This window comes from Dendrobates tinctorius, unplaced genomic scaffold (assembly GCF_039654945.1).
Source record: "Dendrobates tinctorius isolate UK_male_01 unplaced genomic scaffold, ASM3965494v1 ptg000048l, whole genome shotgun sequence".
In the NCBI taxonomy this organism is placed as follows: domain Eukaryota; kingdom Metazoa; phylum Chordata; class Amphibia; order Anura; family Dendrobatidae; genus Dendrobates; species Dendrobates tinctorius.
Genome location: NW_027361716.1, coordinates 181150 through 206411, shown reverse-complemented (window position 1 = coordinate 206411; position 25262 = coordinate 181150). Strand labels below are relative to the sequence as shown.

At 47.0% G+C, this 25262-nt stretch overlaps 1 protein-coding gene across 1 annotated transcript in view; it reads right to left on the bottom strand.

The window, feature by feature from the left end:
- Positions 1-25262, bottom strand: part of SLC38A8 (solute carrier family 38 member 8) — a 110271-nt gene that overhangs the window by 71278 nt on the left and 13731 nt on the right. Inside the window, exons 2-3 of the mRNA XM_073576267.1 lie at positions 4532-4730; positions 4301-4457 (exon numbers count right to left, since the gene is read on the bottom strand). Of these exons, the coding sequence (XP_073432368.1) occupies positions 4301-4457; positions 4532-4730 (356 nt within the window). The remainder of the gene's footprint in view (positions 1-4300; positions 4458-4531; positions 4731-25262) is intronic.

The following is a 25262-nucleotide window of genomic DNA, read 5'->3' as shown; positions in this document are numbered from 1 at the left end:
GTTACCAGTAAGTAAAACTTCCTTCGGTCTCCCAAGACAGCACCATGAGAAAAAATTACAGAGAGGCAAGAATTTCCTTAGGGAAGGACCACAGCTTGCAGAACCCTTATACTGAAAGTAAAATCTGAGGAGGCACTCATATCCAACCTATAATATTTATAAAAGGTGGAAAGAGAAGACCATGTAGTTGCCTTATGGATCTGGTCGATAGAGACCTCCGACCTCTCCGCATGAGGTTGCCATAGCTCGAGTGGAATGCATCCTTAAACCCTCCAGTGCCAGTCTGCCACTCGATGTGTATGCCAATGAAAGCCTCCCTAATCCACCTAGCCAAAGTACTTTTTGACACCCTAAGACCTTTCCTGGCCCCTTGGGAAGAACACAAACAAGGAATTCTACTCCTTCCAAGGATTAGTGACCAATAAATACTCTAACAGGCATCTCCTAATGTCTAGAGTATGAAGCTTCCTTTCTTTCTGGTTAGTAGGATTGAGGAAGAAGTAAGGGATAACTATCCTGTGACCTGTAGAATTTGGAGGCTACTTTGGGCAAGTAAGATGGATCAGACCTAAGTATCAGTCATCCAGGAACTATTTATATGGAGGGAGTCTAGAAAGAGACTGGATAACACTCACCCTCCGAGCCAGTGTTAACACAACCAAGAAGGCCACCTTAAGGAAGAGCACCTTTACAGAAGCTGAGATAATTGGCTCAAATGTGGGATCCATCATAGCTGTGAGAACCAAGATCAAGTCCGACGGCATAATTCTCTCTCTACCAATGGTCCTAGTTCTACTTGACGCTTTAATAAATCTGGCCACCCAGTAATTACTCACGATGTCACAGTGAAATAAGGGCGCCCCCCCCCAAGGCTGACACTTGGACCTTGAGGGTACTTGTGGAAAGACCCATTCCCAGACATTTAAAGAGCTCCAGAATTTGACTTTTACGAACCCCCTCCCTGATTCTAAATTCTGGGGTAGCTAGAAATTTCTTCCAGATCCTGGTTGAAAGTATCTTTCCACTCTTTAGGAGAGTGGCTATCAAATTGGGGGCAAAATATCTTATCCCTCAGTAATGACCCCTCAAATTCCACGCAGTCAGGTGAAGCCCCATCACTCGTGGATGGTAGACTGGCCCCTGGGAGAGGAGATCTACATGCTCTGGTAGCACACACGGATCGGAGACCGACATGGTACTTAGCCATGAGAATTACGCCAAAAGGGGGCAATCTCTTTAACCCTTGCCCTGCCCTCCCTGATCTTCCTCACCACTAGAGGTAAAAGGGCTAAGGCGGGGGGGGGGAGGCATAACCCAGGCTGAAGTCCCACTTTATTAGGAAGGGACTTCTCTCTGGGGTTGGAAATAGAACTGCCTCACTTTCCTATTCTTCCTGGTGGAAAAGAGGTCTACGTCTGGCTGACCCCACATCCACACAGTGATTCATGCTGCCTAAGACTTTACAAACAAGAACATACATGATGTGTCAGCACACTGCGACAAATGAATACATGAACTTCAATATTGCTGCAAACGTTAAGGTACTTAGTGAGAGTTCTCAAAGAATGCAAAAGCCATCCAACCACATCAAAGTGACCTTTTAATATGGATTGTCACTAGCCACTAAGTGTCTTACCTCTCCACGTACTGACCAGGCCTCATGTGAATGGGGAGTGAGAAGGAAGCCAGGCATAGCTTGCAATTAAAGAGAATCTGTCACCTACCCTTTGGCGGGCGATGAAAACTTGGTCGGTCCGGTCCGATGGGCAGTGTTCCCGATGTGTGCCGCCTCCCCATCCTTGCCCGCCTTCCGCAGGTTATTGCTGAATTGGAGTAGGTGTACACCATTTTTTGCGCGTGCGCTAAGCATTCATAGCTAGTGCACGTGCAGTATGCTGTGCCCAACTGCAGGCAAAGCCGAAAAGCCAGACTGCGCATGCGCTGTTAACTAAGCCCCGGAACACAGCAAAATACTTCCGGGGCTTAGTTAACCGGCGCATGCGCAGTCCGGCTTTTCCCGCAGTTGGGCAAAGCATACTGCGCGTGCGCTAGCTATGAATGCTTAGCGAACACGCAAAAAATGGCATACACCTACTCCAATTCAGCAATAACCTGCGGACGGCGGGCAAGGGTGGGGAGGCGGCACACATCGGGAACACCGCCCATCGGACCGGACCAACCGAGTTTTCATCGCCCGCCAAAGGGTAGGTGACAGATTCCCTTTAAAATAGGGAGTGGGAAAGATGGTTGGCTAAGAGTGCCAAACCCCGAAGGGGGCCACAACATGAATCACCTGACAACTTACCAGTAAAAAGACTTCACTTGATGAATGAACACTCATGTGTTTGACAGTCTGTTTATACTGCCAATTATCGGAAACAAAAGGATGCTAGTAACACTCATTCCCAATTATTGGTCAATGCAAATACATCCCTAGTGAAAATTCTCACGGCGCTCACGGTGATCTCATTGAGGTCACTGCAGTTAAATCAGGCCACTAACAGTGAACCCCTTTATTCTTGATAACCAGTCCTGATAAAGCTGACAGCTGGGGGTTGCAGCCCACAGCTGTCAGTTATGCCAGTGCTGGTTATCAAAGAGAAACAGAACAGACCACACTATTTTTTGTTGCTTATTTGTTAATTATAGCATACTCTCATCAGGGTTGCCTGCTCTTGCTGATAACAGCAAGAGCAGGCGTAGGCAGATGGGAATATTACTTTTCCATCAGCCAACACCTGTGACCGGCGGTAAACTTTTTACTGCCAGTCACAGTTGCTGGCTCACACTGCATGGGAACCTCAGCTCTGACGGGTAGTAATAACCTTACCGCCGATCAGAGTTGCCAGCGTTTCTCGTGCGGTCATGCAAATGACAGCTTGAGAAACACCCGATGTTCGGGGTGCCGAACCCGATCAATAACAGACTTCCTAGAGAAGTTTGTGTTCGGGGTCCATGCCCTAACACTAGGTGTTTGGTACAAAACCCAAACTTTACTTTTCGGGTTTGTCCATCTCTAGTGATGAGCGAACATGCTCTGATAATTAGTCATCCAGAAACACTATAGGAGGAGACAAAAAGCACCAATACACTCTTATCTGGTGGTGAATTTGAAAAAAAAAACAAACAAAAAAAAAACACAACAACAACAACAACACACACTTGGATCTCACTCGCGTATTATTCCACACTATTAGCGTGTATAAGACTCAGTTGACAGCGCCGCAGATCCACAGGTCAATTCACTGACCGATTTGAAGTGTCAAATTGGAAGAAAACGTGGATATAGACATAGATGATAACGGATGGTATTTTATCTTCTATTCTCAACGCATTTCGAAGTCAGTACGACTTCTTCCTCAGGAGATGCATCATACTGACTTTGAAACGCGTTGAGAATAGAGAATAAAATACCATCTTTTATCATCTATATGTCTGTATAGTCATTGCTACAGCAACGTGGGGAATATCCCCGTTTCCTTCCAAGAAGTTATCCAAGCATGCCTTGATGCCAACCGAGTGACTCCGGCATGCTCGAATAATATGTTCATGTCCCCGCGCCTGCATGTCCTGCAGCTGTTCGACAGCGCCACATACGCAGGGATTGCCTAACAAACATTAGTGGCAGCTCTGGTTCTACTGAAATTTAAATGTTTTTTCTTTTTAGTCCAGCAAAAGTTAATATCTACCTCTTCCTTTTTAAGTTATATTTTTACATTATTTAGGTTATTCTTTTATGTTAATTTATTTGATCTTTGTTTGATTTTTTATCTTTTATGCTTGATCTCTTATTTTGTATTTATCCTCTTTTTTTGCCCTAGTTTCCCGTCCGCCTTTTCTCATATGGCCCAATATCAATATGGATATACAATTCCGGAAATCTTATGATATTACATACCTAAGGGTATATTTGCATATGTGCATGCAATTCATTTAGTTAGATACGGTCTTGTTTGGATGCATACATTTTGGTTTCTCTAGTTTCACGTTTTCTTTTATATTTCATATCAACTATATGAATAGGATCTCTTCATGCCTTTCGAATGCTATGTTAACCATTTCATGGATATTTTTCAGTTTGTATAATATGTCTAAATGCTTCTTCACTTCTTCCAAACAGTATGGATTTGTGCGTGCATTTCCGGTTTTCTTATGTATACATTTCTGCTTACGTACAGTATACAGATTCTCTTGATAAAAGGCAAACTAGCCAAAATGATGGGATAAATTATCTGCTTGTCACATGTTGGTTTGAACCACACCTACACCATTATGTTATTTGTACAGGTCAGCCACTTACCTTGTATATTTCTGAAAACTGATTTCCTTAGGGATGGAGAGTGGCAGGATCACAAATAGGCACAGGAGGCTTATGGCTACTCTTTCGTCTGCATACCACGGTCGAAGGCTTGGCCCCATGTTGCCAATTGTTCCATTCACATGAAGAGAGTCACATACTGTGTAGAATCAGAAGCCATTACAAATAGGGCCACATCCTGCTGCATAGATTTTACTACAAACCATAACTTACATTTCTCCAACTGATCCTCCACCACACGGAGAAAAGCTACAGAGATCATGAAGAGGTTGAATATGAAGCAGATTCCACACAGTTTTCCGATGGCTGGGCCACAAACATCTCTAACCACACCTTGATATGTAGTATGATTGCTGAGGGATGAGGCATAGCCAAGAATTACCAACCCACTGATCAAGAAGATGAGGGAACCCTAAGAAGAAAACATGAAAGGATTGGTTATATTAATGTCTACTAGGTATATATAAGAAGCAATAGGACATCGGTTACGATCACCATTCACCAAGTACAATTAGGTGTTTTAAAAATAATTTATGGCGATCAAAAAAAACATGACATGGAACATTTTTGTCCAAGTGAGAACATTGTGGCAAACAGAAGTATTGTTACAATATCTACCGCCACTTGTTGCTATGCTCCAATCTTGTGATTGATCTAAATAAACGAGAGATACCTTTCACTTTAACGTATGTAACAGAACGTACCCAAATCTATTTAAGGGGGAATCTGTCAGTAGGATCAACCCTTCCAAGCTGCATATATGGGCATGCAGGTGGTCTTGCGCAAAAGATATAAAAGGTGTTGATAGATTTATTCAACATCTCCCCTGGACAAAGCCAAGTGCAAAACGCGCGTTGGGGTCATTGCTGCTAATAGGTATAGACACAGATTTTATATGGACACCTTTTGCATAAATAAGATTTATAGATCTGTTGCTGCATTCCCAAGAAATAGTTTTTAATAAAATTCAAATAAAGCATTACACGCTCTGGGTGCAGTCTGTCCTTTGTAGCCTTTTTGAACCTGTGGCCTCAGACAGACGTTAAATATACAGTATATGCGGTTTGGTGGGGTTGATCTTAATTACAGATTCCCTTTATTAATGAAAAAAAAGTATTAACTTCAATAAAAACCTTATATGTGCTGGGGTTTCAGTTCTCTGGTTGTGTTTCATTCTGGTTGTCATGGCTAAATGAGCTTACAAAAGTTCTGTGTTTTAATAAACTCTCTTCAAGTTGAGACAGTATAAAATACGATATGTAATACTTGTAAAATGTAATGAGTATGCCGCATTTTGCAGAACTGAGAGCTAGACATTTTATAAAATATCCATTTATATATCCCCAGATGTAGACTTGGCAACAAAAGCCGCTTTTAATCCAGGCCGCCATTCCTTTTTTCATTGGAAACTTCTGCCCTTAAGTGTACAGAAAAAGTGTTCGTTTGAATCAAAAGTTTCTTTAGTCTCCCAAATGCCATATCTTTTACCCTTTCAATTAGTTTGAGTGATTTGTGAAATGACACATTTCATCCTCCTCTCATTTTCCAGGATGACATTGTACACCAAGTGCAGCCCTAATAGAGAGCCGCTATGAATAATATAAGTGACGGCTCAGAGAAGAATGAGATGGAGCTAGTTAGAACTACGATATGTTCTTGTATAGAAGGCGCTTATTAAGAACCGGCAGAAGATGGAGTTATGGAATAAATAACGGTGAAAGTTTCCATAAATTGGACTCCTATGAATACAAGAGAGTTATGAAGTCATTTAAGAGACATTAGATCTCACTAATAGTGTCACAATGTGACCGTAAGGGTGTGACCCCACGAAAGGTCAGTCAATGGACGGCACAACAAGCAAGGGAACACCAGGGAAACTTTAATAATGGTGGGCACTGTCAATAAGGAATGAGGGAAATTGACACCTCCTGCACTCACCTGAGGAAGTGCCCTGATCATACTAACGTTCCTATATGGGTTCTTTCACCCCTTCGCCGAGCAGGATGCCCAATCCCTCACTTGCCCTGCTCCTTTCCCCAAGTAGGGAACTGGCAGGTGAGAGCACTGGTCCCACTGCTGCACTAATAAAACAAAAAAGGTAAGGACAGACACCAAAATGGACAGGGTAAACAAAAAAACGCAACACTTAGCTCCTTCTGCTGCAAAGCACCGCACAGCAGAGTAAGGCACCAGACAAGTGAACTCAGCATAGGACCACTGCACCCAGAGAGCTCCTTCCTGCAGCTTGGTCACTGTACAGTAGAACACTGACAGTCAGCTGATGCATCAGGTGATCTTTTCAAGGATGTGGGAGTGGTCACCACCCACATCAGCTGACCTAGCAGCAGTGCAATTACACCAGCAGTGGGAAAAAAAAAAATTGACATTAATCCCGGATGGCCTGAAAGGAAAAAAGTTTTAATCTGAGAACCAAATCTGCCACAGATCCAAAAAAATGGATCGTGACAAATAGCCTTTGGTGATATTTATGTCCTGATGTGACCGACCAACAGCAAAAATTGTATAATTATAGAAGGCGATTAGCAAGATGGTTAAATCCATGGTGACATCATAGATTGACATGGTGCAGAGTTCAGTTCCACCGATAAATTGACACCTGTGAATTGTTTTGGAGATTTCATAACATTTTATGCACAACTCCTCTGCTGTAATATACTGCCGATTTACCTAATGGAAAATCTGTGACATGCAAGCCCTGTACATTATGTGTGAGGTGAGCCATGGCCATAGTCATGGCTGACAGATTGCTTCAATGCACCCTGGTATCCCGCCACATGCATCAGATGTCCCCTCTGTGGCATACCTTTTGTTACACTTTCTGCGCCATCAGTGTCCCATCTGATCTGCTGAAGGTTTGCTGCTGGTCTTGTTATGTAAAAAGAGACAAAGTCCAGTTCCAACTCAACAGTAAAAGAATTTACTTGCATCTGTACACAGTATGTACATTTTAGGTACAGTCTTATAATAAGGTTCCACACAGTATGCATCCTTGGCTTTCCCTGTGACTTCCCTCTTTCCTCCCAGTGTGTCCCCATGACGTACCGACCCGTTCGGTACTGCAGCATCTCTTGTCCAGCTCCACTAACTGTAGGAGTTACCGTGTCAGTTTCACCCCAAACAAAGGCATCTGCTCATGTAGTAAGTTGCCACATACTGGTGCTGCCTTGCATCATTTTCCTGCTGCAACAGTCAGCCACTATTGGGCCCTGGACAAACTGGCTCCTAACTTGAACGTTGCAGAGTCACTGTGCTGCCCCAGGCTCTAAAGCCTGTCGGGACTGTTTGGACTCCCTGGCCCTACTGACTCATCAGGAAATGCTCCTGGCTTATCCACAGTTGACTGCTCCTAAGTAACTATGTACCCCAATCTAGTGTCCACAAAGAGGTACAACACTTATTTAAGCTACAGCATACAAGAGTGCAAAACACTAAAATATACATATCTAATATATAAAGCTCAATGTGGGTGGGTATGTATGTATGTCCGGGATTGGCATCCACACCGTCGCAGCTACAACCACAAAATTTTAGACAGTCACACGTCTGGACCCCAAGAGCGTCAAAGGCTATGTTGTGAGGTGAAATTTTAACCCCACGTGTTCCAATTCACAAAACAATTTTGCCCCTATCTACATAATGGGGAAAAAGTGAAAGGAAAAGTGTTGGAGGCAAATTGACAGCTGCCAGATGTGAACAAGGGGGACTTAAAGAATGAGAGTGATGGCGCCAAAGAGTATATACCATACAGTTGCTAAGGTGGGGCCCTGACAAGGGATACTCACCACACACGGGGATATGAACACACAAAATGTGCCACACACTACCACATGCTTCAACACCTATACCACCCTCAGCACACATTTCACCACACACACACACACCAACCTCGCCACATAAAAGTCAAAACACATAAGTCGCCTCTCAAAACTAGCCACGCTGTCCCAGAGCTGTTTAAAAGATGAAAAATGAACTGATTGCCCGCTATCATCAACAGTTTTCTTTGTAGACAGTTGTGGTAACTGAGGCCGATTATTCTTATAATATCTATGGTGTTATTGTCTGTTTGATACATGGCTCAGCAGTCAGTATCACATAGGATTAGATACACTGCTCAGCAGAAAGTATCACACAGGAGAGGATACTTGGGTAATCGTTTAGTTAATTTGTGCTGCAAATCTGTAGTGTTGAATATATGACGTGAAAGTCATAGTTACTCACCGGTTAAAGGTATTTTTCGGAGTCCATGACAGCACCACCTGAGAGAGGGGATCCGCCCTCCAGAAACAGGAAATCCTACAGATACATAAGGGCGGCACCTCTCCCACGCATCAGTTGGTTTAGAGAGCACCACAAAGGTTAATAGCATAATTTATATACAATACTCTTACAAGACTATTAATTACCAGTGTACATAAGAGGAAGAAGTGCACACCCAAATAAAACTAGAGGGAGGGAATATACGGGTGCTGTCATGGACTCCGAAAAATACCGCTAATCGGTGAGTAACTACAACTTTATTATTCGGTTGTCCATGACAGCACCACCTGAGAGAATTACAGAGAGTAATAATTACTTTAGGGAGGGACTACGGCCTGCAGAACCCCGACACCAAAGGAGAGGTCTGAGGAAGCACCCAGGTCTAGTTTATAATGGTTGCAGAAGGTGCTCAGAGAGGACCAAGTAACTGCCTTACATATCTGGTCGATCGAGACCTCCGATCTCCCTGCCCAAGAGGTTGCCATGGCCCTGGTGGAATGCGCCCTCAGCTTGCCAGGAGCCGGTTTGCCTTTTGGAGGTGTATGCTAATTAAATGGCCTCCCTAATCCATCTTGCTAGCGAGCTTTTTGAAGCCTTAAGGCCCTTTCTAGTGTCCTGATAGGAGATAAACAAGGCATCTTTTTTCCAGGGGTCGGTAGCTGCCATGTACTTTAGGGGACATCTCCTAACGTCTAGCGTGTGTAATTTCCTTTCCTTATCATTTGTGGGATTAGGGAGGAAGGATGGAAGAACTATCTCCTGAGTTCTATGGAAACTGTTGGCTACTTTAGGCAGTTATGCTGGATCAGGTGTAAGAGTTACCCTGTCATCCCTGAATTGTATGTAAGGAGGAAATCTAGACAGCACCTGGATGTCACTAACTCTCCGGGCTGATGTCAACACTACCAGGAGAGCCACTTTAAGGGACAGGTTTTTTGTGGAAGCTGATGAAATCGGCTCAAACGGGCCTCTGTCATGGCCGTAAGGACTAGGTTTAGATCCCATGGCATAAATTTATTTCTCACTACCGGTCTGGACCTGCCTGTTGCTTTAATAAATCTATTGATCCAATAGTTACTGGCGATGTTGCAGTTGAAAAGCACCCCCTAGAGCAGACACCTGTACCTTAAGGGTGCTGGTGGAGAGTTCCATGTTCAGACATCTTTGTAAGAACTCTAAGATCTGTGCTATGGGAGTGGACTGCCCAGCTACTACCCCTGAAGGAATCTTTTCCAGATCCTAAAGTAGATTTTGGTTGTAATCGGTTTTCTGATTTTGAGCAGGGTGTTACCGTATTATTTCGGACTATAAGGCGCACCGGACCATAAGAGGCACCCCAATTTTCAGAAGGATAATAGGAAAAAAAAAATAATAAGTCAAATGGGGGTCCGTCTTACAGTCCAAATTCAGCTTACCTGGGAAGGGATCCGGCACAGGTGGAGGAGGAGTGGTCATTCAGTGGTCCAGGCTCGTGCGGTGGCGGCAGGTCGGTTGTGCTGGAGCAGCTGGGCTGCCGAGATTTGAATCTCGTCCCCCGAGATCTCGGGACGAGATCTGAACCTGCGCATGCGCCGTCTCCGGACCGGCGGCCATCTTCCCGGCGTCCATGTTCTCGGAGGCCACCGCAACATGGCGGTGGCCAGCAAGGGATGTGCGGGGGCCTCCGGGCTTGGAGGAAATGCCGGCAGAGCCTCCGCCCCTGCACCGGAGCAGAGCCGCTACCCCTGCAGCGGAGCACAGCCTGCTGCCACCACCGCACTACAGAGCCCCCGCACCAGCCTCGGAGGTTAGTACATTGAGACCATAAGACGCACCCCCCACTTTCCCCCAAAATTTTTGGGGAAAAATGTACATCTTATGGTCCAAAAAAATACGGTAATTAGGGCCGGGGAGAAAAACCTCTCCTTTAGTAGTGCCCGTTCAAAATCCATGCCGTCAGATGTAGGCCTGCTACCTGAGGATGGTAAACTGGGCCCTGGGATAGGAGGTCTGGGATGTTTGGTAGGACCCAAGGGTCGGACACCGACATGGTACTGAGGCACGAGAACCATGGCCACCTGGGCCAAAACGGGGCGATCACTATAATACTTGCTTTGTCCTTCCTGACCGTCCTCATCACCAGGGTAGTAGAGCCAGGGGAGGGAAGGTGTATGCTAGCCCGAAGTGCCAATTGATTAGAAGAGCATCTACTGCCAGAGGGTTCTCCCTGGGATTTAGAGAGCAGAACCTAGGCACCTTCCTTTTCTCTCTGGTGGCGAAGAGGTCCACTTCTTTTGTACGATTCGGTCAAAGATGGATGTTTTTAAGGACCATTCCCCATGCTTTAGAAGGTTGCGGCTTAGGAAGTCTGCTGTGGTGATTTCTTTTCCTTTTATGTGCAGAACTGTTAAAGGCAGGAGATGTTGCTCTGCCCATTGGAACAGCCATTCTGCTACCTCCATCAGGGGCCGGGAACGAGTCCCACCTTGGTGGTTGATGTAACCACAGTGACCTGATTGTCGGAGAATATTCGAACATGGTGACCCTGTAGATGCACAAAAAGGTTTTTGACTGCCTGTTCTACAGCTGTTAGCTCTTTCAGGTTGGACGACATTTCCAACTGACGGCATTCCCACAGGTCCTGGATCAAGACCCCCCCCCCAATGTGGGACCCCCCAACCTGTTGGGCTTGCGTCTGTGGTGACTACCTGGGTTACGTTATATTTCCAGGGCACGCCTCTGGCTAGATTGTTCTTGTCTAGCCACCACTCGAGGGATCTCAAGGGATGTTGGGACAGAGTCAACAGGCCTTCTAGATAACCGCCCAGGATCTTTTGGTGGCGTAAAACCTCGCCCTGTTTCGTAGCCTTGTATGAAACTGGGGCCATCGGACCGCGGGGATGCAGCATGAGTGAGAACCCAGGAGGGACATTGTTTTCCTGAGAGACATGGTAGGGCTATTGGAGGCATTCAAGACCTGATGATGTAGGTGAACTAATTTTTCGGGTGGAAGAGAACACTCCTGATTCTGCAAGTCTAGGGATAAGCCCAAGATCTGCTGGACTTTCATGGGCTGTAGGCGGGACTTCTTAATGTTTAATAGCCACCCTAACTGCTCCAGAGCGGATTTTGCTTTTTGCAATTGATCTAGACAATGGACTGCTGTTTTGCCTACAATAAGGAAGTCATCCAGGTAAGGGATTACAAGGATGTTTGCTTCCCACAGATGGGCCATAACCTCCGCTATAACTTTAGTGAACACCCAGGGGGCAACTGATATACCAAAGGGAAGTGCGACATATTGAAAATGCTGTAACAACCCCTGTAAATGAAGTGACACCCTAAGGAAACACTGATGAGACGCATAGATGGGTATATGGTAATAAGCGTCTTTTAAATCCAAAACCACCATAAAGTTACTGCTTGAAAATTGTTTTATTGTGGAACTGATAGTTTCCATTTTGAAAGGTCGAATGACCAGGTATCTGTTGAGTGCCTTCAGATTGATTATGGTCCTGTAAGAATTATCTGGTTTACAGACCAAAAATAGAGGGGAGTAGAAGCCTTCGCCCTTCTCCGCCTCTGGTACCTTTATCAGTACTCCTTTCTGATATAGGTCAACAACTTCAATTTCTAGGGCAGTCTGTTCCGCCAGGGGAGACCTGAGCGGGGTGACCCTAAAACTGTTCTGGGGGACACAGGCAAATTCTAGCTTTAGGCCTGAGGCTACCAACCCCAGGATCCAGTTACTGTTTGAGATCTGCGACCAGGCTTGGCAGAAGGCCGATGTCTACCTCCCACCCGGGCCTTGAGTCATTGGGGAGGGGGAGGGTTCTTGGTCTCACAGGATGCTTTCTGGCGTCCCCCTCGAAACATAAACCCGGTACCTTTTTTCTTTTTATCTTCCCATCTGCCCCAGTCCCTGGATGACCTCCTCTGAAAAAAAAAATCTTTCTAGCAAAGGGACGTCTATAGGAAGGGGTGGGCAGGGAAGGGAATTTCTTTTTATCACCACCAGCCTTCTTCAGGAGTTCATCTAGGACTGGTCCGAATAGATATTCCCCCCTCACACGGGATGGAGCAAAGCCAGGATCTGGCCTGGATATCCCCAGGCCAGCATTTCAGCCATATAGCCCGTCAGGCTGCATTTGATAGCCCTGCGGCCTTGGCCACCATTCTTGCGGAATCTACCGAAGCATCGACTAAAAAGGCTGCCGCATCCTGGATGGTAGGTAGGGTTTTCAAGATAGATTCCCTCAAGGCTCTGTCCTCTAACTGCGTGTCCAGCCAGACCATCAAAGATCTGGCTGTGCAGGTAGCTGCTACTGCCAGTCTCAGGGCACCAGCTGACATTTCCCTTGTGCCTTTCAAGTAGGAGTCCACCTTTTTATCCAGCGGATCCTTTAAAGAGACCATGTCATCAAAGGGGATAGTGGATTTTTTGGACGCCTTAGCCACTGCTGCATCCAGATTTCAGGGCTTTGTCCCATTTATTTACCATGGGGTCCTCAAGAGGGATATTGCCGTTTAAAAGCTGGTGGTAGGGAGCCTTTCCTTTCTGGTTTCCTCCATTCATCAAATTTTGGACCTTGTCTTTTAACGGGAACTACTTACATTTCCTGGGGTCTAAACCCCCGAACATTAGGTCTTGCGCTGACCGTTCTGGTATTGTGTCTGTTACCCCCATGGTAGCCCTGACTAGTTTGTCCACTTGTTCCAGCAGAAATGACTGGCGTCATCCTCTGAAGAGGACTCAGACGCAGAGGTAGAGGCCTCTGAGGAGTCTTCATTTCCTCTAGGGTCAGCTGAAGAGCCTGACCCTGAGAAACTTGCTCTCTTTCTCTTCCTAGACGACTCCCCCTGGGGTATGGATTTTAGGGCTTTACACTGTGTTCCAAATTATTATGCAAACAATATTTCCTCATATTTTCTCTAAATTACCTACTGTATATGAATTGCAGTCATTGTTGTTATTTTCCAGTCATCTACTATTCTAGTATAATAGCAATGTTTTTGAACAAAATGCCTATGAAAACAGTATATTTTAAAAAATAAACACTCAAAATGCATGTTCCAAATTATTATTATGCACAGCAGAGTTTTCAACCTTTTTATTTTGAACAAAAAAAAAAAAAATGGTCAATTGTGAAATTATAAGCATTATCAGCTTATTACAAAATGAAATCAAGCAGTTTTCAAGTCAAAACTTTATTCTAGGTGATGCTACATTTGCACATAGGACCCCTTGTTCAAAAGAAGCTTCTGAACTCTCTCGTCCATTGAATTTGCCAGTTTTTGGATAGTTTGTGCTTCAATTGTTTTGCATGTGGACAGAATACCCTCCCAGAGCTGTTGCTTAGATGTGAACTACCTCCCGCCGTCATAGACACTCCTTTTGATGATGCTCCAGAGGTTCTCAATGGGGGTTGAGGTCAGGGGAAGATGGTGGCCACACCATAAGTTTGTCCTCTTTTATGCCCATAGCAGCCAGAGATGCAGATGTGTTATTTGCAGCATGAGACGGTGCATTATCATGCATGAAAATGATCTTGCTGCGGAAAGCACGGTTCTTCCTCTTGAACCATGTCAGGAAGTGCTGTTTTGGAAACTCCACATAGATTATGGAGTTCATCTTTACCCCTTCAGGGACCGACAATCTCTCTCCCCATGATTCCAGCCCAAAACATTACTCCACATTCTCCTTGTTGGCGCCTTAGCCGTGTTTCCATGGGGTGTCCATCAACCAGCTATCCTCCACTCCATCCATCTGGACCATCGAGCGTTGCACGGCACTCATTGGTGAACAAAACAGTTTGGAAGTAAGTCTTCATGTATCGTTTGGCCCACTGGAGCAGTTTCTGCTTGTGTGCAGTGGATAGAGGTGGTTGACAGGATGGCTTGTGCACAGCTGCAAACCTCTGAAGGACCCTGCATCTTGTTGTTCGGGGGACGTTGGAGACACCAGCAGCTTCAAAAACTTGTCTGCTGCTATGACAAGGCATTTTTGCAGCTGCTCTTTTAACCTGACACAATTGCCTGTTGGAAAGAGTCCTCAATTTTTCCTTATCAGCACGCACATGTGTGTGCTGGGAATCAGCTACATACTTCTTGATTGTGCGATGATCACGAAGAAGTGTCTTGGCAATGTTGATTGTAGTCATGCCTTGACCTAAATACTCCACAATTTGTTGCTTCTCAGCAGCCGACACATCCTTTTTCTTTCCCATTTTGGCAAAAAATGTAGGCTGCTTAATAATGTGGAACAGCCTTCTTAAGTAGTCTTGCCTTTGTTTGGACACACCTGTCAAACTAATTTGCACAGGTATCTGCAATTGCTTTCAATGATATAAAGAGCCCTGACACACATCATCTATGAGTTTAAATGACAAGCAAAAAAATTCTAACCTTATCACTCCTAAACTCTTTGTGCATAATAATTTGGAACACAGTTTAAATCTCCATCCTGATTATTTCCCATAGACTTGTAGCGAAGTCAGGGGTTTCTTCTGCCACCTACAGGAGGGGGGACAGAGTAAGGGAGTATGCCTGGTAAGTTTTTGGGACTACGCCTCCTCCCCCCCCCTCCTTTTTTTTTTTACCGTCTGCATGACTGGCACAGCCTTTTAGGGAAGGCATCTGGCAAGGGGCATTTGCAAAGGGCGCATTCACAGTTTTTTGCCTTGTCAGTGCATTTCTTCCCCTATAGGAGGAAAACATAAGGGGAACACAGCATCAGGGCACATTCACGAAGATCTCTTACCCTGAGCAGAAGGCGTAGGTACCAGATCACGGGGGGGGGGGGGGGGGGCGTGAGCTGGATCCTTCGGCCTGGAGGAACTTCTATGGCCGGATTGTCCAGTTTGTTTTTTCTTTTGCTGGGAGCTGGTTTGAGACCTCTCTGAGGTACGTTCCTGCTCTCGGTCCAGCTGGGCCACGGGAGCTTCCGGCTCGTCTATTCCTGCACCTGAGCTGAAGCCGCTCTGCAGCGCTTCTGTGCCCTTTTCTTCCCCCCGGCATTCCGGGTTCACAGATGTCATGGCCAGGGGCTGATTCTCACCCCCCCCCTTTCCCTCCGACGTCCATGGGTACTTCCTCCCCGTGCACCGCCCCCCCGCCGGCATCCAACTTCCGGTCCGGTGCCACTGGCCCCGCCCCCCTTCCGGTCTGAGCGAATGTGCAGGCCACCAGCACCATGGCGGCGCCCGACCCCGCACAATGCTCCCTGCAAGCCACCGAGGCACAGCCGCACCCCCCCCAACCGCAGCCTGGACAAAGGGAGACCACACCAGCAGGACCGAGGTCCGGGGGAGAGGATCCATACTTACCCACTGGCACAGGAGATGGGCATCTGCCGGACCCCGCTCCCACCTGCCCCGCACACTGACGTGGAACCCTACCCGGGCCACCGTGGCGCTTCCAGGGGACTCCGCACTGCCCGAGGTAGGAGACCCCCCGCTATCTGAGTTGGACAGCCGTCCTGGGGATTCCTTCGTCCATGATGGCATGATCTGTAGGGAATCCTGTCCTCCAGGAAAAGGAAGCCAACTGATGCATGGGAGAGGTGCTGCCCTTATGTATCTGTAGAATTTCCTGCTCCTGGAGGGCAGATCCCCTCTCAGGTGGTGCTGTCATGGATGACTGAATAAATGTTTTTATGTGCAATATAATCATTATAATTTGTTATAACTAACCACAGCTGGTTACTATGCCCAGGCAACGCCGGGCTCTTCAGCTAGCAAGTATACATATATACACACAGACACACAGTGGTAGAGTAAAGGGTGTTTTACTGGATTGGAGATACATTTCTCCCAGCAGATTAATGTTTGGCCGGGTTTTTCCCTAAAGACAGGTCCTATGATGATGTCATGGTCACGTGATCAGCCCATGTGATGTCTACCTCACCGGTGGGAGGGGTTATGGGCTATGTAATGGAGGTTGGTGTTTGGCACATGGTGAGTGTCTGGAAGTTACAGGAACTTGGTTGGACTTAGCCTGAACTTGTATACAGGATCCCCGTGCTGCAGGACTATAGCAGCAAGACTGTCAAAAACCCTGGGAATGGCACCTTGCAGATGCCGCAGGACCTGGCAGCCACTTAGTTAAGCCCGTCCTGTGCAAGGGGCGAGTCTGGCACCAGTGGTTCTCCAAGCTGGAGTACATTTAGGTTTTTCCCGTATTTTCTGTTAACCTCCTGTTTGTAAAGTGACATTAAACCACTGAAATTAGACTTTAATGGCTTGCCCTCGCACACCCAGGGCAGCGGGGTACTCGGTACCGGGCCGGTGTCAAGGTGGGAATGTGTCACAGCAGCGGTGACCTGGTCCATGGCCCTGGGCACCCAATATCAATGGCGGTGATGTTAATGGTGTTAAAGTTTATTAGAATAGTTCGTGACGCCACCCGTGGTGTTTGGCAAGTAAGATGGCAAGCCAACGCTGCATACAGATCCGCTGGGACTGATGGTGTGGTGCAGCAGAGATGGTATAGCTCCCCACAGGTGGAGCTGTAGGCCCAGGGCAGTGTAGGTGCAATGGATGAGGAGAGGTGCAGAATGGTATGGAGGCTGGTACCCAGGTGTAGTGGTGTGGGAATAACTGGAGGACACCCGAGTATGCGGTTCCAAAGCTTTGCTCACTGTTAGCAGTTCACTCAACTGCCTTCCTCCGTACCGTGTTCTCCAGGTCAGGGCTCCAGCCAACCTCCAGGCAGGATAGGATTCTCCCTTCCACACTCCACAAACATGTACCTTACTGAACGACTCCTCCTTTAGGTGCGAAGCACTCCAGTACTTAATTACCCTGGAATGCCTCTCTCTAGGTGTTCCTAGTCTTTACTTGTATGACAGACAGATGTAGCCTGCTCAGGGACTCCTCACTGCGTCCCGGCTCTCTATTCAGTTGCTGTTGTGTCCCAAGTCTATGATGTGAGCAAGGCATTAGCGGCTCACTACTCCTCCGGTGTCTGTTGCCGGTCATAAAGCTACAATCGACCTCGGGGACCGGGTCCCGGCCTTTGCGCTCTCTGGACTGGAAGGGTTCTCTCTTTCTTCAACCAGCTTCCCACCGTCCTTCTATTCTCCTTCATTCCGATCAGTTCTCTCTCTTATGGAAGGTTAGGTTATCAATCTTATCAGTCTCTTTCTCTGGTATCTCTCGTGCCAGCAGCCCAGATCACTGGGACCTGCTGCAGCACGTCCTTCAGACACCCATCTTCTCTCCAACTAACCCCCAACTCTCACTCTTCCCATTCTTTTATATCATCTCACTCCACCAGCCTCCCAGCACATCTCGTGTTACGAAGCAGGGTTCCACGAGGGGTGCTCTGCTAACCCCCAGCATGAAGCTGTTAAGTGGCCCCACTGAACTATCCTGTGTGTGGAATGCAGGTGTGGAGCGTGGTCAGGAGTTCCCACCTTATCTGGATGGTGGGGCACTACACCTTAGGAGAAGGTGCAGTACCTCTATGGCGACTGAAGCCTCAGGAGCGCCACATTAAGCTTGTGTGTTGCCTCGTTACTGCAGCCCAGCCATTCCCTACAATACACACAGTATGATATTCACATCCAGGGCAATCGGGACATGTACAGGGCACTAATAGTTTCTGCTACCCCTTACATATGCTGACACTTAGGCCACGCTCAACACTTGTAAGTAGTGATGGAGGAGCACTAAAATGCTTGGGTGCTCGTTGCTTTGGTGAGCAAATTGAAATGCTCGGGTACTCAACGAGCCCAGTGTAAGTCTATGGGAAACTCAAGCATTTTTGCTGCGGCCTGCACATGGACTAAAAATTGCAGTAATCGATGGAAATACTGCTCAAATGACATGGGAACAGCATGTGGGAAGATCTCTGGAAGAATTTCTGAATCCCAGGTCACAGCTGTGAACAATGTTGTCAATCCTTCACTACTTTTTACAGGCGTACAATAAAAACATACAAAGATGAAACCAAAATAGATTTTCCTCGGAAATGTTAAGGAACATCCTTTCCAGGGTAATGACTTGTATATAAGGCAAAATAAATAACCAAAAATGCTCTTCCACACCTTGGGCTATGTTCACACGTAGCGTTTTTGATGAGTTTTTTGAACTTTAGCATTGCTTTCAAACAAGACAAGACAAATGTATTCACTGGGAAACATCATATTAACATTTTAAGATGTTGTTATCTGGCCATGTGGTGTGTGAGCCATCAGACACATCCTGTTTCAAGGAGGATCTTTGAAAGTCACAAAGCCTATTTTCATAGCGCCATCAGGCGGCCTTTACTATCCTTAGAGAGCCATCAGCTGTCTGTGCTTTGTTGTTTCCATTATTAAACATTGGTCTCCTATACTGTTATTGCATATGCAGTGAGTGGCAGGGCTGCCCAAAGTTTGGATGCACCTCAACCTTTCGGACATACAGGAGGGCCACCTGAAAACAATGTTTCCATTATTAGGAAGTTGGTCCTCCCATGCTGGTTTGCCTATGCAGTGAATGCAAGAGCTGCCAAAAATTTGAAGGCACTACAACAGCCCTTGATCGAGACAAGCAGGAGGAACTCCTAAAATGTTCCTATTAGAAAAGGAGTGGGTCTCCTATACCTTGTAATGCCCATACACTAAGTGTATGGGCTGACAAACATTTACCCCGGGGGGGGTTATACATGAACATATTGTATTTAAAATTTGTTACGGGCATCATAAACACCATGTAGGAAAAAAAAAAAAAAGTATGTGTGTGTGTTTTGCATCACGGACCAGTCACCTTGGTGATATATAGTGGTGGATGATAAGGATGAGGAGAAGGAGGAAAACAGCAAATAGCCAAAATCAGGAAGTGTGGGTGTGAAGAGGGGCATGGGAATAAACCTCCCCAAAAGACACTGGGTTTGATTTTATGTTATGCTGCTATCATTTGGTGGTGTACAGAAGTCTGGCCCAATCCAGCCCTTGTTCATTTTTATAAGAGTCAGCCTGTCAGCATTTTCAGTTGACAGACGCTTTTATCAGTTATTCCACCAGCGGCACTAAAAACTCCCTCTGACATAAAGCTAGTGGCAGGACAGGCCGGGACCTCCAAGGCGTAGAGAGCCAGTTCATGCCACGTGTCCAGCTTGGATGCCCAGTTATAAAACACAGAGGAATCACGAAGGATGTTGGTATGGTTGTAATGGGTGCCCGGGTGTCAGCTGTGGCGAGGGGCTTTAACCCTTTCACACCCGGACGCTCCGTTACTACAAAAACAATGTCCATCTTGTAATGTGCTGTGTGTGCAGTGCTTCACCCACCTTTGGGGCTGGAATATCCTCAGAATACAGAGCTCCAGTCCATCACAGGCACACACACAAGTTTTATCAGAGTCCTTGTTCATTTGCTGTAAAACTTACTTAAAACAGGTTTCTTCAAAGCAGTAACAGTCCATGCATTTTCACAAATTATGAACATAGCATCTCCTTCCATCTTACTGGTCTGACCCTGCTGCTTTTCCTCCTGCACCATAGTTTCTAAACCCGAGGCTTCCCATTAGCTGTCACTGGGTGCTCCTCGTCCACAATACCCATTCTGGGCGATTATCAGGCTGCCATTTGCAGTCTCTGAAAGGACCCTAGGTCCCTGGATGACACAGAAGGTGACCCACAGACGCTAGACCTAGATTCTTTCAGTAGCCTTCCCCTTCAGGTGCTCTCAGAACCCAGCTTTTCCAGACCTTCTCTCTTAGCTTCACTTCTTGTCCAGAGGACACAGTCACGCCAGTCTGCACTGCACTGTTCTGCTCTGTTTGCCACACACACACACTGACTAACTTTCTAGAACAATCCTGTCTCATCTGGGCAACTCCTCCCACCAACAATCCCATTGGTACAGCTAATTAACTGTTTCTATTCTGGCTAAAACCAGCTAACTATTGCTACCCTATCTAGCATCTGACATTCTAACTCTACAGTGCCCTCTAGTGTCCTAAGCACTACATAACACCCACTATTATTGTATATAAAACCTCTAAACTATCCCTAACTCTAGGCCCAACATTACTTTAGTATCACAGTGTACAATACATATTTCAAATCTACAACATTCACAGTGGGAGGGCATGTGGCATATCTGGCCACGCCCTTACATGGTCAGCAAGGTACACCCTCAGAATCTTCAAAAAAATTTGCACTCCTGGTAAGAGTAACCCGCACCTCAGGGCCAGTGCGATGGGAGGGTCTGAAAAAAAAAAAAAAAAAAAAAAAAAAAAAAAAAAAAAAAAAAAACACCTCCCAGAACTTTGCCAGTATTCCTCTGCTGGATTGGAGTGGTGTATCTCGCCTGTACTCCTTGGTTTTCCATAGAGCTCTGACCATTGCCTCCAGCGTTTTCAGATGGGTTTTTTTTTTGTTTTTTTATTTAAATAATTCCACATCAAGGGCTTTCTGGTACTGCCCCATTTTAGTAGACCGGTCTACCTCAGGAATAAGTGACAGAAAGTTCTCCTTGTAGCGTTGGTCTAGAAGTGTCACCCAAAATTGAGAACACAAGGGTCACAGTCAAGGTAGCGCAACATAGTCTGGTACGCATGGCTGAGTTTGTCAGACAAGAATTCCGTGCCCTCACCAAGAGAACGACTGACCATTGTATCCTCCGGCCATCCACACTGAACAGACGGTATGACAGTTGTTCAGGTAGTCCAGTCTATAGCACATAAAACTAGCTCCTGTTCTTACTCCTCCTGTTCCTCATTGTCACCCAATCCACGTTGGGATGAGATGAGGCTGGGCTGTGTATAATCACCCTGTATGGTTCCTTGCTTCACCTCATCATTCTCCGCCTGCAATGCATCCTCTGAGCAGAGCGTTTCAGAAGACAGAAGCGGGCTAGTGATGCCAATAATGGTGTCATCACCGCTCACCATCTTGGTATAGTCCTCAGTTTTGGAGGACGGTACATATGTCTGACATTCATGTGCTCTCCTGAGGTCTTATGTGTGAAGTCTGAACTGAGCAGCGATGGCCTTGATGATGCTGGTAGTCAACAGCTGCTGCCCTCTTCTGCTCACAAATCCTTCCCAACATATGCAGTTTAGAGCTCCAATGCATGGGGACATCACACACCAGTCAATGAGCCGAAAGCTGCAAACGCTGCTGAAGCTTTGCAAGGGAAGCTTTGCAAGGAAGCTGTAGCTGACTTTCTAAAATGGGCACACAGACGGCATACTTTGACAAGAAAATCCGGCAGCTTCGGGTAGGTTTTTAAAAACCGCTGAACCACGAGGTTAAGCACATGGGCCAGGCATGGTGCATGTGTGAGTTTGCCTTGCCTCAGAGCTGCCACCAGGTTCCGGCTATTGTCACACACGACCATGCCTGGCTTTAAGTTTAGCGGTGTCAGCCACAGATCTGCCTGGTCTTTCAGAGCTTGCCACAACTCTTCAGCATTATGCGGTTTGTCACCTATGCATTTTAGCTTCAGCACACCCTGTTGCTGCTTGGCTGGCGCAGTGCTTCCAGCTTGTGACTGATGTGGTAATTTCAGAGATGGAGGCTGAAGAGGACTAGACTGTGGGGGCAACTTTGATTTGACCTAGGGCCCGCAATCCTTGCTGTCGGGAGGACGTGTTCCATCCCAAGGTCTGACTGGGTCACAGCTTCCACCGTGTGAACCAAGTATGCCATCAATGAGATTTACCGTCCCTGCCCACAAGTCCATGGTTAGGTGTACTTTCCCAGTAACTGCTTGTTGAGGGCACAGCTAATGTTGTTGGACACGTCCTTGTGTAATGCAGGGACAGCACACCAGGAGAAATAGTGGCGGGTAGGGACAGAGAACCAAGGAATGGCCGCCACCATCAGAAAAGGTTCCGTCTCCACGAGCCTAAAAGGAAATATTTCGAGCGCAAGCAGTCACAAAGTGTGGGAATTCAGTAGCATGGCCTGTGGTGCATTGGCTGCGTGTTTGCGCATGCGTTCCAAGGACTGGGGTATGGACAACTGAAGGCTGCGCTGGGACAAGGATGTGCTTTCTGTTGGTTTTAGTTAAGTCTGTGTAAGGAGAAGCTCTGGACCGTGTGTACATGTGCTGCACAGAGTCCGGAACTGCTGAGGCTGTGTCCCTTATTGTCCGGGGGGGGGGGGGGGGGAGGCTTAAAAGCTGGCTGCTGAGGAGTGTGCTCCATCCTCTGAGCACCCGCCGTTCCCTGCGATCACCCGAGTGTCCAGGAGGGACCGAGGAGTTTGGTGTCGTGCCTTCACCCGACTGGGAGCTGCCATGTGTGCCTCAGCTGTGAACACAGTGCCCGAGCTGCTGATAGCAAGCTGGGTGCCAGATAGACTTTTGTGGCCTGACCAATCAATCCTCGCAGACCACCCTATGCCGGATTCTGGAAGTGCTGCGGCCCCGTTTGCCTTGGACTAGGGGATTAGCAGAAGGTACCGGAGACAGACCACTGATGCCAGAAGGACAGTCACGTGAGAGATCCCACTGGAACTACACAGTGTCATCTGCTGCTGGCGCCATAGTCGCCAGAACTACAGCTAAAGACAGAGGCCTTTGATATGATAAGCGATTTCTGGAACGGCCATTATTACGTTTACTGCCCACTTTTGTTGCTTATTCTCTTCCACTGTACTGTTCATACCTCCCTTTAACTGTTTCTCTCTGCGAGGAACTGAACCCCTGTTATATTAAATCTGTTCAAGTTGTTAAACCTTGCTCTGCTTCTCTTGCATCACTGCACCCCACAACTTGCTTACATGTGTGCAATGACAAGTTAAGGGCAGGAGGAATCGCCGTGGGTCGCCCTCGCACACCCAGGGCAGCGGGGTACTCGGTGCCGGGCCGGTGTCAAGGCGGGAATGTGTCACAGCAGCGGTGACCCAGTCCGTGGCCCTGGGCGCCCAGTATCAATGGCGGTGATGTTAATGGTATTAAAGTTTATATGAACAGTTCGTGATGCCACCCATGGTGTTTGGCAAGTAAGATGGTAAACCAACGATGCATGCAGATCCACTGGGACTGATGGTGTGGAGCAGCAGAAATGGTTTAGCTCCCCACAGGTGGAGCTGTAGTCCCAGGGCAGTGTAGGTGCAATGGATGAGGAGAGGCGCAGAATGGTATGGAGGCTGGTACCCAGGTGTAGTGATGCGGGAATAACTGGAGGACACCAGAGTATGCGGTTCCAAAGCTTTACTCACTGTTTGCAGTTCACACAACTGCCTGCCTCCGGACTGTGTTCTCCAGGTCAGGGCTCCAGCCAACCTCCAGGCAGGATAGGATTCTCCATTCCACACTCCACCAACATGTACCTTACTGAACGACTCCTCCTTTAGGTGCGAAGCACTCCAGTACTTAATTACCCTGGAATGCCTCACTCTAGGTGTTCCTAGTCTTTACTTGTATGACAGACAGCTGTAGCCTGCTTCGGGGGACTCCACTCTGCGTCTCGGCTCTCTATTCAGTTGCTGCTGTGTCCCAAGTCTATAATGGGAGCAAGGCGTTAGTGGCTCACTACTCCTCCGGTGTCTGTTGCCGGACATAAAGATCCAATCAACCTCGGGGACCGGGCCCCGGCCTTTGCGCTCTCTGGACTGGAAGGGTTCTCTCTCTCTCTCTCTCAACCTACTTCCCACTGTCCTTCTATTCCCCTTCGTTCCGATCTGTTCTCTCTCTTATGGAAGGTTAGGTTATCAATCTTATCAGTCTCTTTCTCTGGTCTTTCTCGTGCCAGCAGCCCAGATCACTGGGACCTGCTGCAGCACATCCCTCAGACACCCATCTTCTCTCTCCTCTAACCACTAACTTTCACTCTTCCCACTCTTTTGTATCACCTCTCTCCACCCGCCTCCCAGCACATCTCGTGTTACGAAGCAGGGTTCCACGAGGGGTGCTCTGCTAACCCCCAGCATGAAGCTGTTAGGTGGCCCGACTGAACTATCCTGTGTGTGGATTGCAGGTGTGGAGCGTGGTCAGGAGTTCCCACCTTACCTGGATGGTGGGGCACTACACCTTAGGAGAAGGTGCAGTACCTCAGGGGCGCCACAGTCGCATGCAACATGGACAGGAGATTGGCTTGCATGCACAACAGTGGAAGAAGCAGTGGCGTCACCCGCAGGTAGTGTTCCTGGACCCTGGGGTTTGGCCCACAAAATCGGGTTCTTTGCTGCCATGTAAAACCAACCAGTGCATACCAAGACTGTCATTTAAGTCTAGTGAGCACAACAAGAACCATCAGAGTTATTGAATTCATGAAAAATTATTTTATTGACAAATATTAAAATACATAAATTCAATAAAATAAGTAATCGAGATGCCTCAAAAAACAAAGTGAGCGCCACCACCCGAGCATCAAATAACATAAATAGGTGTATATATATGATATTAGTATAGAAATAGTGGACAATCCAAAAATTCTATATGTGGCCAAGGCAAAGTGATAATAATAACAAAATGGGTTAAATAACCAATAGCGCCCCTTGATTCAAACATGTCACAATCACGCCTATCCTTAAAAAGCCAACCCTCGACCCAACCGCTATGTCCAGCTATCGCCCAAAATCTTTGCTCCCATTCGCTTCCAAACTCCTGGAACAGCACGTCCACGCTGAACTTTCCTCCAACCTATCATCTAACTTGCTCTTTGACAATCTACAATCTGGTTTCCGCCCCCATCACTCCACTGAGACAGCCCTGACCAAAATTACTAACGACCTACTTACAGCCAAA